Here is a 17,148-nt window from a genome sequence, read left to right as displayed (position 1 = left end):
CTCCTATTTAGCAATATTTTAGGTAATATTTGTGTAGCGAAAATAAATTTGATTTCATTTAATCTTTGTTTTTCAGCTCTGTTTGGAGCATGAGGCAGAGACCCAGGTATTTTATTTTTTTCTATTTCCCATTTACGCGTAAGCTCTTAACGTCAAAATTTGTTAAAAATAGCATTTTTCAAACGGGTCGCAAATGTCAATCCGGACGTTTCCGGATGAGATATTAACAAGAATATGTTCGTGATGATATGAACTTTCATTCCCCCGAAGTTTATATGATAGGATTCCACGGAATTTGATATCTTTTTCAATATTGAAAACGCTTGAAAGTACATAAAAACCACTAATTTCGAGAAGTTCCTAAGAGTAGTTATAATTTTTAGTTCCGGAATTTCTATCAACCGGTTCACTGGAATTGAACATAGAAAATTCATTTACTGCAAAATATTGATCAAATGTCATTTTTTGACGCCTGGCACAAGTTGTTAATGATTCGATTCCCAAGAAAGAAGCTTGAAAATTTGTCAATGTTTACAGCACACTCAGCATATGTAAATATAGTTAAAACTGAATCGAATGATTGCATTTCTTAAAGCATTTATTCAAGCTGCAGAAAAAATATAGCGGCACCAAAAAGCTTAAAAAACTTTTTTCTTATTTTGGTCAGCTTTGTGTTCTAGGCACTCCTCTGGTCGTTCCTAAGAGTTTTGAGGCCCTCAGTAAATGTAGAAGTGCATCAAAACGCCGCAGAGTAATTTCTCGCCGGGTTCGTCGCCTCTACGTTCGTTGCTTACGGGAAAACTTATTTAAATCTCTGAAAAAGTTATCTTTGCTAGGAGCATCAAAATTCAAAGGAATGGTTGGAAAGCTAGAATCTCATCTCCATTTTAAGCAAAACCTTTATTTACCAGTTTAATTATTCTCCCTGATGGCAGCTATGGAGATGACACTCATGAAAAACATTCTCATTGATTTCACGCAATTGACCTTCTTTTTCCAAAAATTGAGAACGTATTGGGCAAGGCAAATTTTAGTCGAAAAAGGGGAAAAAATAAAAAATTGTAGAAATTTAAAATTTTATCGTGATGGCTAACTTATTATACATAATGAACCATTATTTAGTTCGATTGAGATATTAAAGTCAATAGCATAAAATTATTTATTATATCGTCGTAGGACGTTATTGATGTGTGATATTTCATTGAAACGATTGCCTCATTTTCTCCGAGGTGGTCCTTTAGGTTTAAAATTACAAAAATATGTTTTAAGCAAGTGTAAACAGTCAACATTTTCCGTACAGCTTGAAAATTACATTTGGAATGCGACACGACTTCAATTGAGGCGTATTTGCAGTCATTTTTTTTTCGTTTTTTTGAAGAAATAAATATTATCTATACCTTAGCCAAAACCGTTCTGGCTTTTAAAATATTTTTGATCATCCATTACCATTCACCAATTTTACAAAAGCCCTTTTCAAAAGTTAGTCGTGACTCAAAAAAAAATAATACCACAGAATGATATGTTTAGCCTATAGGAACATCTGAGCGAAGTTCCAGCCAAATCAAAAATGACAATTGAAAAAATAATAAAATTTTCCTATGTTGCTAGTAATTGCTCAACAGCAATATCAATATCACAGAAATACACCTCTTGTATGAGTATCCTTGTATACGAATCGGCACGGTGATCCCAACTGGATGTTTAAAAAGAACAGAGTCAATGATCCTTGCGCACTCTAATGAGATGGATGAAAATTGAAATCATGCAGCACAAGCTACTATAGAGCTCTAATGTACAAGATTCAGTGGTGATCGATTCAGCAGTTCGAAAATAAATAAAGTTTGGGATCGCTTTCCTTAACCACGCCTCTGAAATGCAGCAAAGCCAATGTCACAGAAACACGCTTCATACTCGAACAGAGAACAAATTTAGTTGACACGACATGAACTGTACTAAAAAGTCCTTGATTGCATAGTTGAACGCAAGATCAGTTCCCGTCGCTTATTTTCCAAATTTCGTCAAGCTTTATTTTTTTTTAAATAAGGGGGGTTGTTAGTAGTTTGGGTATTTATGATAAATATTAGTAAATAATGAGTATGTGTGTCCAATCACAAATGGTGACTTCTCAACACTGTTAGAAAATTTGTAATTTTGATTGTTAGGATTTGTTTGCTTTCGCAATTAGGACTTATCATTCGTAGGGATTTAAACCTACTTGTCAAAAAAGGGAAGTAAACTTACAGCTAACTAAATTGCTAACTTATTGGCTATAAAGAGAGCTTATCGTAGCAAAAATGTTGTACAGGACTGGACCCAAGACTGAACCTTGAGGCACACCTGCTCTGACAGAAAATCTACCAGATTTTGAATTCTGATAGACAAGTTGCAGAGTTCGATCAGCAAGATATTTTTTTTACGGTAAACTTTTATGATCGGGATAGTAACCAATGATCATAACTACTTTTTTGTCGGCAAAAAATCTACAAAATGAGGACGGAAGAGTACCTACAGTTGAAGGTGGAAGTACAAGTTGCAAATAGCTGGTTCGATTAACTATATAGATTGACTCGTTTTGCCTTTCTCCTAGAAAGGTATAGCAATCACTTGCAAAACCGAAAGTATAAAAGTGCTCCAAAGGGCCGAATGGCATATATCACTCGACTCAGCTCGACGAGCTGAGCATTTTCTGTATGTGTGTGTGTGTATGTGCATTTTTTTTCTCACTCACTTTGCTCAGAGATGGCTGGACCGATTTTCATGAAATTAATTGCAAATGAAAGGTCTTGTTGTCTCATAAGACCCTATTGAATTTTATTGTAATCGTATTTATAGTTTAGAGGTTATGTATCAAAATGTAAAAATCACGAAACATCATTATCTTAAAAACTACACAACCGATTTGAACAAAATTAATTTCAAATGAACGGGCTACCTTAAAAACCCTTAACTTTTGAATTTTATGAAGATTGAACTTGTGGTTCAAAAGTTATGAAAAGAAACGTGTTCTGAAGACTGTTTAATCTCACTCATGTTTCTCAGAGATGGCTGGACCGATTTTCATGAAATCAGTGCCAAATGGAAGGTCTAGTTGCCCCATAAGACCCTATTGATTTGTTTTGCAATCGGACTATTACTTTGCCTGTTATGTTTAAAAATGTGAAATCCAGCTATGAAAAGAAACTTATTCCGAAGACTACTTGGACTCACTCGCTTTTCTCAGAGATGGCTGAACCGATTTTCACTAAATAAGTGTCAAATGAGAGGTCTTGCTACCTCATAACACTCTATTGAATTTTACTATAATCGGACTGTAACTTTGTCTGTAATGTGTCGAAACGTGAAAATCACGAAACTTCATTATCTCAGAAACTACACAACCGATTTGATCAATATTATCAATATTATTATCAGATGAGCAAGCAAAGGGTTAACTGATGAATTATGAATGAACACGTGGTTTCAAAGTTTGGCTGCCCTATACGTTCCCATTTTATTTGATTATAATCGAACTTAAGCAACCGTTATGTATTAAATTGTTAATAAAACAACTAAAGTCTGTTATCTCAAAGACTGCATGATTTATTTGAACATAACTAGTGTCATACGAACGAGTCATCTCTCGAACTTACAAATAACAAACTTCATAACAATTTGATATGTGGCTCAAAAGTCATGGGAAGAAAAGAAATTCAAAGACTATTTAAAACTATACCAGCTTTGATCGATATATGTGGCCTCAACATAATTTAAATGTGGTATCGTACTATTTGAACGTTCCAAATTTATTGATTCCTTGCTATGTGTTAAAAGTTTGCAAATGCACGACGAATCGGCCATAGGATATGATCAAAGTCAAATAACAAATCGTTTGATATGATTAGGTTTATCGAAATGACAATATCCTCGATTTTTGGCTTCTGTACATCGACCTAATTCTGAATATATTCATATTGGGTGGTATTCGGTCATTTTCAGCAGATTTTCTGGTATCAATCTGACACCGGAAATACACATATTGGGAGGTATTTAGTTATTTTGGTTGTTTTCCAGAAACTAAAAGTGGTCGTCTTTAAATTCAAAATGGTGTCCAGGGTCAATGTTTGGTTTCTATGCATCATCTCGATTACGGAAATATCCATGTTGAGTATTATTTGGTCATTTTCGACTGCTTCCTAAAAGTTGCCATTTAGCAATTCAAAATGGTACCTGAGGTCAATTGTTAGCTCATTGCATCATTCTAGTTCCAGAAATACTCATATTGGATGGTATTTGGTGATTTTAGGCTGTTTTTCACAAACCGGAAGTCGCCATCTTGGATTTCAAAATGGTATTTAAGATAATTTCTAGCCTCTGAGCGTCATTCTGGTTAAAGAAACACCCATATTGGGTGTAACTCGATAATTTTCGGCTGTTTCCCAGGAACCGGAAGTCGCCAACCTAGAATCCAAAATGGGATGTGTGGTCGATTTCAGCTGCTGTGTATCATTCTAGATCCGGAGATACTCATGTCAGACGGAAATCGGGCATTTTTGGCTATTTTCCAGTAACCAGAAGTTGCCATCCTACAATTCATAGTGGTGTTCTTGCAACATTCTGGCTCCGGAGATACTCATATTGGGTGGTATTTGGTCACTTTGGGCTGTGTTTCAGAAACCCAAAGTTGTCATTTTGAACTTTAAAATTGCCTGTGAAATCAATTTCTGTCATCTGGGCGTAATTCTGGTTCCGAAAACATTTATATTGAATGGTATTTGGTCATTTCCGGCTGTTTGCCAGACATTGGAAGTCACCATCTTAAAATTCAAGATTGTGTCTGTGATCAATTATACAATCCAAAATGTTGCCTGAGGTCGATTATGGAACATATTTGTTACCACTAAAACATTCACCTGACAAATTTGGTTCCATTTAGTTGGCTAGCTCTCGAGATGTGCAGAAATTTGTGTTTCATTTGTATGGCATCCCTCTCTTCCAAAAGAAGGAGGGGTGTCAAAACATTATGGACATATTTTTTACCTCATTTTACCCATCTACATGCCAAATTCGGTTTCATTTGCTTGGTTTGTTCTTGAGTTGTGCAGAAATTTATGTTTCATTTGTAAGGGACCCCTCCCTTCCAGAAAAGGGAGGGGTCTCAAACTATCATATCCTTTATCGGCAGCAAAAACCCCTACATACAAATTTTCACGTCGATCGGTTCGGTAGTTTTCGGGCCTATATGGATCAGACAGACAGACAGACCGGATCGCATTTTTATATGTATAGATTACAACATCAATATTTGTTAAGATGTATATTCAACATTTATTGGATTGAAGCGTTCATGTAAATCTATTTTTACAAATAAAAGTTTGAATGAGAAAGGCTGGGTCTGACCGCTAGGTGGATTAATTTAGGTTTTTTTATTCTAAAATGGATCATGTTTGTTGAAACTAAATCGATGTTTTACACGTTTCTATTCCATAAAAATGTACTGGTTATGGCAATCGCACCCTTTTTTAATTTGTTTCAAAGCGAATTATTGTTTGTTTTTTTTTTTCATTTCAGGCTAATTATAAATCGTATAATAAATAAATTACGAAACTATTGAATAAAAATATACGACATTGCGATTCATTTGCAAAGCAAAATTAATGAAAAGACAAAATTCAGTAGTTTAGAAACAACGTGTCATTTTTATTTTGATAAAAAAAAACACTTAAATTAGTATTAAATGAAAAACTTATGTTTCTGATAACGACTTGGATATTTTAAAAATTAGTATTGTACGTGACACATGGAGAAGCCTCAACGGTTTTGATTTCAGAGATATCATAGCATTTAGTACGTTTTCACGCGAAACAGGTAACTGACAAAACATTAGCATGAAAAACAAATTTTTGTACATTTCTGAAATTCATATTTGTTTATGCGAAATACTTTTAGTGAACACATTCTTGAACAGACTTGTTATTCTTCTCAATATGTGAAAAGAGCAAAGTTAAAATAAAGCGCGCGCTTCTTTTCGAACATGAGTGCTGCATGTAGCAATTTTTTGTACTACACTTCTTTCTTCTACTTTGTGTTGTGCTTCTGCCACTCGTAGAAAGACACTAAAAACACTGCAGTGAGCTCTGTAGTGTAGCTATAGTGCGTAATGTCCTTTCGTGTGAGAAATCTAATCTTAGTTTATTATCTCTCAGGAGAGATAATTCAGATTACATCACGATGTTTTTGTAAGCTCCTCAGTTACACACAATTCACTTCTCTCTTCAGGCAAGTGCGTGCGATTTGCTCACTAGTGTGAGAGCAGTTGTTTCTTTGATATTCTTTTACACGTCAGTGATTCTCCCAGGAGAAACGGCAAGCTCGAGTGTAGCCGTTCAAAGATTTTCATTAAAACATTTCCTCAACTATATTTGTTTGTTGTCAGAGATCAAATTCTGTTATTCAAACTTTTGAAATCCTTCAGGTACAACAAGAAAACCTTGTAGAATGAAGTATGTAAAATGAAAAAAAGTGAATCAATTGTTTTCTCAAAACGACTACACTTAGGAATGAGAATTTTTGAATTAAATTACATCAAAAATCGTTATTTTCAATCAAAACGTTCAAACATTGAACTTTAAACAATTAATAAGATGTAAAAATTTGTTTTTCACAATATTCCGAAATAGTTTTTGCTACAGCTTGCGACAACTTTTAAATGCTTGCAAATGTCATCAATTTCACAGGGCTAAATTAACGAAAAAGGCTGTTTTTCGCAAATTTAATTTGAAATTTGTATTTATTATTTAAAAAAAAGTAATTTTTCTCAGAAAGGACGGATTCGCTTGGAATTACTTTAAATCGACAATTGAGAACTAAACATCGCAATACCTGAAGCAGAGCTAGAATTCGACAAATATTTCTGTTAAAATACTGGCTCAAAAAAATCATTCGTTAGGAAAACTGTAGAGTCAGCCTTGTGTGTCACTATTTAATAGAGATGGTCGTACCCGTCGGGTTCGGGTATGAAAATTTTCGGAAGTGTCGGGTTCGGGTCGGGCTCGGGTTTGAAAATTTTTGAAGGTGTCGGGTACGGGTCGGGTTTGTTGGAAAAAAAAAAATTTTGGGATTGGGTTTGAAAATGTCGGGTTTAGGTCTGAAAACCCGAAACCCGGCTATATCAAGTGAGCATTTTTATAAGATAATGATGTCTAACTTCATGCAACTGTAAAAATCACTAACATTTCATTACCATTCGAGGCTCGAAGCTTCAGGGCAACCTCAAATTGATACAAAAAATGGACCCAAAAAAAAAATCTCGGTTTCGGGTCGGGTTCGGGTTTCACAAAAATAAAATTTTCGGGTTCGGGTTTGATGGAACAAAAGTCTCAGTTTCGATCGAAAAAAAATTCTCGGGTTCGGGTCGGGTACGGGTTTGAAAAAAGCCAAACCCGACCATCTCTACCATTTAGTCCTTCATTTGTTTAATCGAAAAATACATCAAATTAAAAATAGTTATAAATAGTAAAATAAATAGTAAAAATTGTTGATTAAAAAATCAAACAGTTTCTAACATGCATATATGAATTCATGATTGATTCTTTCACTAAAATAACGTTTATTGAAATCATTGGCAATATTCGTTCCCAAATTATAGACCGTACCGGACTTGGAGCCGAACCGGAACAAAACCAAACGAACTGCACCCTAAACGGACCGGAACAGAACAATAAACAATATCGTACGCTAGCCTGGAGGGCTTAATGCGGTCTCGATCAACTAGATTATTAGTTGAGAGAATTCGTTATCGATATTGTTTTTGGCACATTTTGCATGTTGTAGGATAAGTACAACGATACACCGTGCTCCAGTACTGAGTCGAGAAAATTTCCAACTCGAAAAGATCCTCGACCTTATCGGTAATCAAACCCGACATCACAACCGTGTGGAAGAGCTAGCCGACCGACATCGCTAAACATAGAACCACGAGGACCAGGCTCGTTTCGTTTTTAAATCAGACCGGACAAGACCAAATTCCAGACCCAACTTTTCGTTCCGATATCGAGCACTTTAATACTATTATCATGAATTTCTCAGGAATTGCATTCAAATCCTTTATGTTAAATTCAATGCACTCTCCCGTTTCGAAAATTTTCTCTTAGTGCCAGAAAGTCGGTTATTCCCAAAAAAAAATTTTTTTTTTGAGAGAGAACAGATCTTGACGTATCATGCATATCTAAGATATTTGGCATCAAAAAATTTCATTCAGAAAGCAGGGCTGATGAGGGCTGGTCAAGTTGGTAAAAAAGTGACTTTAGTGACTATTTTTCGGAAAAAAGTAACTTTAGTGACTTTTTGATGAAAAAAGTGACTTTTGAGCGACCAGCTTAAAAAAAGTGACCAAGTCACTAAAAAGTGACCAACTTGCAGCCCTGTAATAAGCACGGATCAGATCGAACGAGGATATTTTGCACGAGATTAAACAATATTTTCACACTTTCAAAGCGATTCAATTACGGTAGGACATGCAAGTTTGATAACTGTGAACAACAAACTGATTCAGTCTCAGTGGTCTTTATGACTTGGGACTAGAAGGCGATTATTTTACAACTGGAGTACAAAATAATTGCATATCAGTCCCACTTTAATTGATTCCATGCTAAATGTCATGAGTTGACTTTTTATGGTACAAAAGTATCAAAAACATTAAGATCCATCAATCTGAGAGGAAAACATATTAATATTAAAAGCGGATCGTACTTTATTGAAATAAACATTTCAGTTCTACTATCGTTGTTTTCTTCGTTCGACGATTTCGATGAGACTGATATGCGTTTCACGACAGAACAGTTATCATGAGTTTACAGTCAAGGACTGAAGTGCTATTTACTCCTAGGAACTGTAAGCCTCATAGTGAGAGAATACAGCACCTGTTATTGCTTCGCAGTGGCTTTACAAAACGAACAACGAACAAACTGTCACAAAATGGGCATATCGTTGGTTTTGTTCAAAACTTGCACAACTTAAAATTTTAAGTTTGGAGAAAAACAGGTTTGAAAACCTAAAACTTTACAATTCTCATTAAACCTATTTGGGTTTATCAATATAAAGATTTTCGAAGCACATACAGGATAACCTTGTTTCATGCAATATGTAGATTAATATCAAATTTCAACAGAGGCGTCTCGTCCACCTGTTCAAACTGTTCATAGGCCAGGTAGACAATCTTAGAAAAAAATGAACTGTTTCGCATTTGTAGAGTGAATCAAAAAGGATCGAAGGTTATTTATTTGTAATTAGGTAATTTATTCGTAATTTTTTTTACCATTTCATTTTTAACTTAGTGGAAACGTATGCGCCGTGAAGAATGTAATCTGATAGGCTACACTTCGACTACGACATATAACTCACACGCAACGCAACCCTTTCATTTGAACCAACCGTCGTTCAAACACTTCTGTGCACCTTTGATTGCGACAGCGCAGAGACAGTCAGTTATGTTACCAACTACTTATGCGACGGCTTGCGTAAAAATGACATTTGAGGTTCAAACTTATTGCTGATCGAAGCCGATTATCGTTGGACAAAACCTGCATGAAACTTTTTCTGAAACGCTTCGGCTGGCAGCAGCGTTGCCACTAAGTTTTGAATAAAATCTGGCAAAACGAAAATAAAAAGTCTGGCAAAAATCTGTCACTCATTTTTGGGTAAAATTCCTGGCAGAATTGAAAGTGATGACCTTTTTTTTTGCTCTCGCCCGGTGTAGGTAGGTAAAGGCCAGGCACGGCCCATTTCACAGTAATGACCTTTTTGCGAGACGACGCGGATGAAATCTGGCAAATATCTGGCTCATTTACAAATATCTGGCAGATTCTGTGGTTTATCTGTTTGTCTGGCGCGCTAACAAAAATCTGGCAAAATCCAGATTTATCTGGCACAATGGCAACGCTGGCTGGCAGAATGATACTGGCATTGCCTAACACAACGGCATCCGTCGAACGAACTTTATCAGTTCTTCGACATAGTTTTTTTGCGGCTGACATTGGGCCAAAATCAATTATTGAAAATCATGGTGATAGCTGTGGCAAACAGAATTCCTACATGAAATGATGCAGATAGCATTATTTTACGAGGAAATTATCCAAAAGTTCGCGCTCATAATAGACCGTAAGATTTCTTTGTCATAATGATAAATGTAGAGAAATAAAATCTTTCAAATCTGTTATCACAATACTGTTATTTCAATGTTACAAACATTGATTGAACAGGTAGCCCACTTGGTCACGCGTCGCCTCTGAATTTCAACACATGCGGAGAAATAATATCATTTCCAGAAAATTATCAGCTACTGAGTTACTTATAACAGCAAATTTTCAACTACTTTACAATCAAATGTACTTACAATGTGTATAACACAATTTCTTTTCAACTTTCTTTTAAGAGGGTCAACATGAGGACATATCGATTGTACTCCCAAACCTATTGCGAGAAATACATATGGCTGCCGCAATTCTATATTAACCTTGGGGTCGTGTCTTATAAACAATTATGTGAAAACATACAAAACAAAATGTAACAGTTGCTTTGATCATAGTGCTTTTGCATATCGGGTTCATGAGAGTTTAAATATTCACATTCACAAATTATTGTGATTGTTTCGATATTTATTTTTGATATAGGATAGCGAACGGCTTCGGTAAGTTTTCTGCAGTAATCCAACGCAGAAACCAGCCGAAGAAAACGGGGACGGGACACGAGGCATATGGCCGCTAGGCATAATGGATGTTAGGCATAGTATGCTAGGCATACAGACCCGAGGCATAATGGATGTGAGGCATACTGCCAAAAGGCATAACGGACGCGAGGCCGAATGGACACAAGGCCGAATGGACGCGAGGCCGAATGCGATGTTGTATGATCGCATGAGATCCAATTATGTAGTTCAGGTGTTATTATACTCCTAAAGAGTTTAAGTTGAGTATAATACTTTTTTTGAAATCATGCGGCGAAGACGCAATCGAGGGCAAGGAAACGAGGCGGCACTAAGCCGCCGTGGTTTCCGCAGTCCGAGCCGGCCGCCAACCCGCCGTCGGAAGCGGCGGCCTCTCGCACCCAAACGACTGATCTACTGGTTTGCTAGGTCTACTCAAACAGAGTTTTCTTCCCTTAGTGAAGTCCGAACGAGCGGTAGCGAGTAAGGACAGCATTCGCTCGAACAGCGAGTCGGCCGAAGGCCGCGAGTGTATTGCTTTTCAAATGGCACTTTGAAGCGAAATACATGTTATTGAATGCTGTGATGATGATGACGATAATAGCATATTCCACATCACTTCCCCTTGACCTTGTGTCCTTTCGGCCTTGTATCCATTCGGCCTCACGTCCATTCGGCCTCGCGTCCATTCGGTCTCGCATCCATTCGGCCTCGCGTCCATTCGGCCTCGCATCCAAATGCCTCGTGTCCGTATGCCTGCCGTCCATTATGCCTAGCGTACTATGCCTCGCGTCCGAATGCCTCGCGTCTGTATGCTTGACGGGGTGTCATCGAAGAAAAACGCTGCCGAAGCCGTTCGCTACCCTATGTGCATGAAGTACTGACTTTCCTCCCGAATCAGTACTGATAAAAGATAAAACCCGAATCAGTACTGATAAAAGATAGAATCTGGTTGGTTAATGACTGGATCAAAGGCGCATAACAGTTCCCACTAGTGAACCTCAACCTTCCAGCTACCGTACCCCTACCTTCTCGTGGTACCAACTGATGTGCGAGTAATTAGTGGAAAGATCGGGTAACCAACCCTGGTGGGACTGCTGGTCGCATGCTGACAGGGAGCGGGGCTTCCTTCCTCGGAAATGAGTTTCCTGAGATCGCCACCAACAGAAGCGTTCTAAGTAACGCAGTGTCTTTCTCAAGTCCTGGTAGTGCCCGGGACTCAAAACAATGGCACTACGATGGCCCTCCTGCGACATAGTGGGGTTGGTCGCTGGCCTTGCAAGCCCGCACCATTAAAAAACAACAGCAACGAACGCAATAACGTTAAGTACGGACCGGAACAATCGGCTAGGATCTAGGCAACGAAAACGAACTAACGATTGGATTCTCGGAACATGCAACTGCCGATTTCTCAACTTCCTAGGAAGTACCCGCGTGTTTTCCGAGGAATTGAAGACCCACAAGTTCAACATCGTAGCGCTGCAGGAGGTATGCTGGAAAGGGACGATGGTGCGTACGTACAGGGATGGTCACACCATCTACCAGAGTTGTGGAAGTACACATGAGCTGGGAACAGCTTTTATAGTGATGGGAGAGATGCAGAAGCGGGTGATCGGGTGTTGGTCAATCAGCCCTAGAATGTGCTGGTTGAGAATCAAAGGCCGTTTCTTCAACATTAGTATTATCAACGTGCATAGCCCCCCGATCAGAAAGAAAAAACAAAAATGTAACAGGGGCTGTTAGTTTGTTACGTGAAAAACCTTTAAGGTTGTGTTTTGATGTTGACCCCGTTAGGTGTTAAAATAACAGAAATCATAACAAAAAATATTCTACTAATATCAAACCCATATCAAACTTTGTTACTAACGTATCAGCTTTTTAACATAATTAGATAGCACATAGAACAGTATACTAATAACCATTGCTATAAACAACTGGTTTTAATAGAGACGAAAAAATTGTTAGATTTGTTTCAGAACAACTCCATTTCATGATTTGTTATTAAAACTCATTCAGATTCAATTTTGTTATCAAAAGCGAATGGGAAAAAACAAAATCGTTATCTTTTTTTTTATTTAATCGTTAAAATATGTTATTTGTATCTCCCGTTGATAAAATTTTGCAATTTTTTAGTTATGCTCTTCTGATCGGGCCACACCTCGGAAGTACCGATGACGACAAGGACGAATTCTACGCGCAGTTGGAGAATGAATATGACTGCTGCCCAAAAACTATCCGTTGTGAATAACATACGGTACCGTCGCCTGCAACGATATAATCTCGCGCGACTGAAGCAACACGACATCGCAACACAATACGCGTCATCGCTCGAAGCTGCACTACCAGAAGAGGGAGAGCTTGAAGAAGCCCCTCTAGGGGATCGCTGGAATGCCGTGGAAACAGCTATCAGCAGTGCTACGGAGGAAGTCCTGGGACACGTGCAACCGAATCGACGTAACGAGTGGTTTGACGAAGAATGTCGGCAGATTTTGGACGAGAAGAACCCAGCGCGGGCAACAATGCTGCGTAGAGCCACCCGTCAGAATGTGGAGCGATATAGACTGAAACGGAGGCAGCAAGTCCAACTCTTCAAGGAAAAAAAGCATCGCCAGGAAGAGGAGGAATGTGAAGAACTCGAGCAGCTGCACCGCACACACGAAACACGAAAGTTCTACCAAAAACTCAACGCATCCCGCAGAGGCTTTGTCCCACGAGCCGAAATGTGTAGGGATAAGAATGGAGGCATTTTGACGGATGATCGTGAGGTGATCGAAAGGTGGAAGCAGCACTACGATGAACACCTGAATGGCGTGCAAGCAGGAGACCACAACAGGAGCGGAGAAGACGTGGTCGGTGCAAAAAACGACGAAGATGTGCCACCCCCAACAATAAGTGAAGTTAAGGATGCGATCCGGCAGCTCAAGAACAACAAAGGGGCCGGAAAAGACGGCATCGGAGCTGAGCTTATTAAGATGGGCCCCGAAAAACTGGCTAGTTCGCATCGGCTCATCGTCGAGATCTGGGAAACAGAACAGCTGCCGGAGGAGTGGAAAGAAGGGGTTATCTGCCCCATCTACAAGAACGACACAATAAACTGATAAGAGCTATGGAAAGTTCTCGACGAAAATGGCTTTCCAGGGAAGCTGACAAGACTGATTGAGGCTACGATGGAGGATGTGAAGTGTTGTGTGAGAATTTCGGGTGGAACGTCAGACCCATTCAAGTCTCACAGAGGGCTCCGGTAAGGTGATGGTCGCTCCTGCTTATTGTTTAACGTCGCGCTAGGGTGTTATGAGACGAGCGGGGTTTGACATGCGGAGCACGATTTTCAACAGATCAGGACAATTTATTTGCTTTGCGGATGACGTGGATATCCGCCTGAAATGTGAAGCAGATCGGCTCTCTGGTAACTGAGAACAACGATACCAGCCGGGAGATTAGGAGACGTATTATCACTGGAAGTCGTGTCTAAAGACTGGAACGCGCAAAAATTGGTCGACAAAAAAAATCGTTTCTTTCAGTCAAAATTCATAATCCAAAAATCTTCCTATTTTTATTTTGGTTGTTCAACTCACATGTTTAAAGGACAAAGTGTTCGTTTATTAGTTTGGTTTGCCAAATCCAAACTGCCGTACCATCCGCTTAACCCTTTTCATTGAATTTTGTACAGTTGTCTTATCGACCTTATTCGTCGCCAAACGCCAGCTAGATTTGATCTGCTGCTCGTTTTCGATGGATTTATTAGTTTTTTTGATATTTCATTTGACCAAGTCTCAATTCTGTTCGATAGAGCGGAAGTCTGGGCTGTTAGGAGGGTTGGTCTAAGGTCTAAGGGTATCACAATCACGTTGTTCGCATCGTACCACTCGATCGCCTTTTTTCCATAGTGTCAGCTTGCAGCACAGACCTTTTATGTTGCTCTAGAAATGGTAGCAGCCGATTTTACAGGTACTCCTGGACATAGATCTCTTGATTGACGGTTTCGTACTGATGAAAATGCCGCTTTTTAGACCACACGTACATCTGGCCTGCCAGACGAGGTATTTTTTCGGGAACTTCGATACTTTGATGGTTTTGAAAATCTAGGCCACCTTCCCTTTTCTTGGTACGGTATGAAATTCCTGTACCGGAAGCTGCTTGAAATCAAACTTCACATAAGATTCGACACCCACGGTCGAGTTTTGTAAGCAGATTACAGTTTTCCGGACCACAACTTTGCCGAGGTGTATTGTTCGTAATCTGGGTTCGCCACCTCCACCATCTTAAACGTCGACAACCCGACTCGTTTCTTGGCTCGCTACACATTAGTATGGGAGACAATGAGCTTGCTAGTGACGTATTTGATGGAGAGGTTAGGATTCCGCTTATAATTCGTTGCCACCTTCTTCATCGTCGCTGCCACGTCCGAATTACGATTGCCGCCGTTTCTAGGCTTCCTGGCGATCGACAGGCGATCCTCCAACAGTTTCAAAATATATGTTTAGGTCGTTTTGGCCAAATCCAGCAATTTTGCGAATTTGGCGTGCGAGAACGTCGAATTCTCTTGCTGCGCGAGCAAAATTTTGACACGCTGTTCCTCTTGCTTGAATACCATTTTAAAAACTGGAGAGCAACCGGTGAAAACTCATTTTAGCAACCATTGTATATACACTCAACTCCCAAATGCAACATTTCATGTATTTTATGCATTTTAAACAGAAATACACCGATTTGAAGTCGACCAATTTTTGCGTGTTCCAGTCTTTACTATGGTCTCCATAAAAAAACTACGGTCGCAAGATCTGAGTCTTCGCACCAAGTGTATCCTCCACAAAACGCTAATAAGACCGGTCGTTCTCTACGAGCATGAGACGTGGACAATGCTCGAGGAGGACTTGTGAGCACTCGGAGTTTTTGAACCATTTTTGTTAAGAACCATCGGTGTGCAGGAGAACGGAGTTTGGAGGCGTTGGATGAACCACGAGCTTGCGCGCCTCTACGGTAAACCCAGTATTCAGAAAGTGGCTAAAGCTGGAAGGATACGCTGGGCAGGGCATGTAGCTAGAAAGCCGGATAGCAACTCTGCAAAATTGATGTTCGCTTCAAATCCGAGCGAGATGGGTGGACCAGATGGAGCACGATCTGCAGAGTACCGGGTGCCCGCGGAACTGGAGGCAGGTAGCCATGGACCGAGTAAATTGGCGGAGCCATGTTATGCAGGCCATGTCTTAGAACGTACGGCCATCTAAGTAAGTAAGTAAGTCATTGGAATTGAACTATTGTGAAGGCCCTCAAAGTGTGGGGGTCAAGGGCCATGACCTCCGTCTAGATCCGGCTATGGATATATCAATATTAAAATTCCGTGGGGTTAAGTTCCAAATTAAAACATGATGTAAACTGTAATCGATCTTATATTTTTCGTTACAAGTTTTTTCGTGTTCAGAGTGAAATGATTAACCCAAACAGAGAGAGGATAAGAGAGCCAAAGAGGTGAGCGTCGTCGAGAGTCTCTACGAAGTGACAGCTTCGTTTTACCAACCTGATAAAGCGCCCGATGATAAGACACATACAAAGCTACTCATGTTTCGCGGGAGACCACCACAGCGGCACAGTGGGTTGCGTTGTGGATTTAAAGGTATACTAATTCTTACATTGAGACAGTGTACTGTCGAGACTAATTATTCCGACTGATTGCTGACAGGGACGACAGCATGGAAAAAAAAAACCTACCCGTCAATAGTGGCTGCACTACGCTGTTCTGGTAGTAGCGATTCCAACTGTTCTTGCTGGCGGCAAATGCGCCGTCCTCCGGTAATTTATCGCCGTTCGATGACATCATGGAATGAGCAGACGGCGGTGTTGGCTGGCCACAACAAACCAGTCAAATTTGGTCGCACCGGGGCAGCGGCTGATGTTGCAAATTTTGGAATCCACTTGAGCGAACAGAGAAGGACGCCCTGGCGCACTGTCGAAAAACGCGACACTAATACACTCTTTAATCGTGAAACCTGTAATCTGTAAGCAAACACTGTGTGCTACCGTCACTTTTTTACCCTAGATTTCCGGAAACAAAAAACCACTGGAACTAGAATCTAGAGTGCTAATTGATTTGCCACCAATAAAGTGTACTTCTGCCAGTGAGGAAGCAGTTTGATCCTGTAACCAAAACCTAACCCGATGCTTACAAGACGACTTATTTTGCGAACCGAACCGAACGAAATCGAAAGCAAAACTGAATGACAATGAAAGTTGCAATTTTCGTTACCGTGTTGGTTTCGTGTATAGCAGTTTTACTCGTTTTACTACACAAAATACAACTACCGGATAGAGCGGTTGCACAAGTGTGCGTTCCGTTCGCGAATCCTGTTTCGACGGACCGACTGAAAAACGTGCATGGGAAGCCTGGCCTGCGAACAGGTAGGCTAGGCTGGGTTTAAGTTTCGTGTAGACGTGGGGAAAATAAATAGAAATAAAACGTGTTTTTGATTTAC

General features: G+C 39.5%; 1 protein-coding gene across 4 annotated transcripts in view; it reads right to left on the bottom strand.

The window, feature by feature from the left end:
* LOC129733353 (nicotinate phosphoribosyltransferase) overlaps positions 1-16,906 on the bottom strand; it is a 63,930-nt gene extending 47,024 nt beyond the window's left edge. For 3 of the 4 annotated variants that reach the window (XM_055695168.1, XM_055695169.1, XM_055695170.1), the window contains exon 1: positions 16,388-16,905. In XM_055695168.1, the coding sequence (XP_055551143.1) occupies positions 16,388-16,496 (109 nt within the window). In that variant the 5' untranslated portion in view covers positions 16,497-16,905. Of the gene's footprint in view, positions 1-16,387 lie in introns of all 4 variants that reach the window. The other variant, XM_055695167.1, reaches the window with a different exon arrangement.
* Between the last annotated feature and the right edge of the window lie 242 nt (positions 16,907-17,148).

Source organism: Wyeomyia smithii, chromosome 3, assembly GCF_029784165.1.
Source record: "Wyeomyia smithii strain HCP4-BCI-WySm-NY-G18 chromosome 3, ASM2978416v1, whole genome shotgun sequence".
In the NCBI taxonomy this organism is placed as follows: domain Eukaryota; kingdom Metazoa; phylum Arthropoda; class Insecta; order Diptera; family Culicidae; genus Wyeomyia; species Wyeomyia smithii.
Note: the sequence above shows the minus strand (reverse complement) of the source record. Positions and strands in the feature narration are given on the sequence as shown.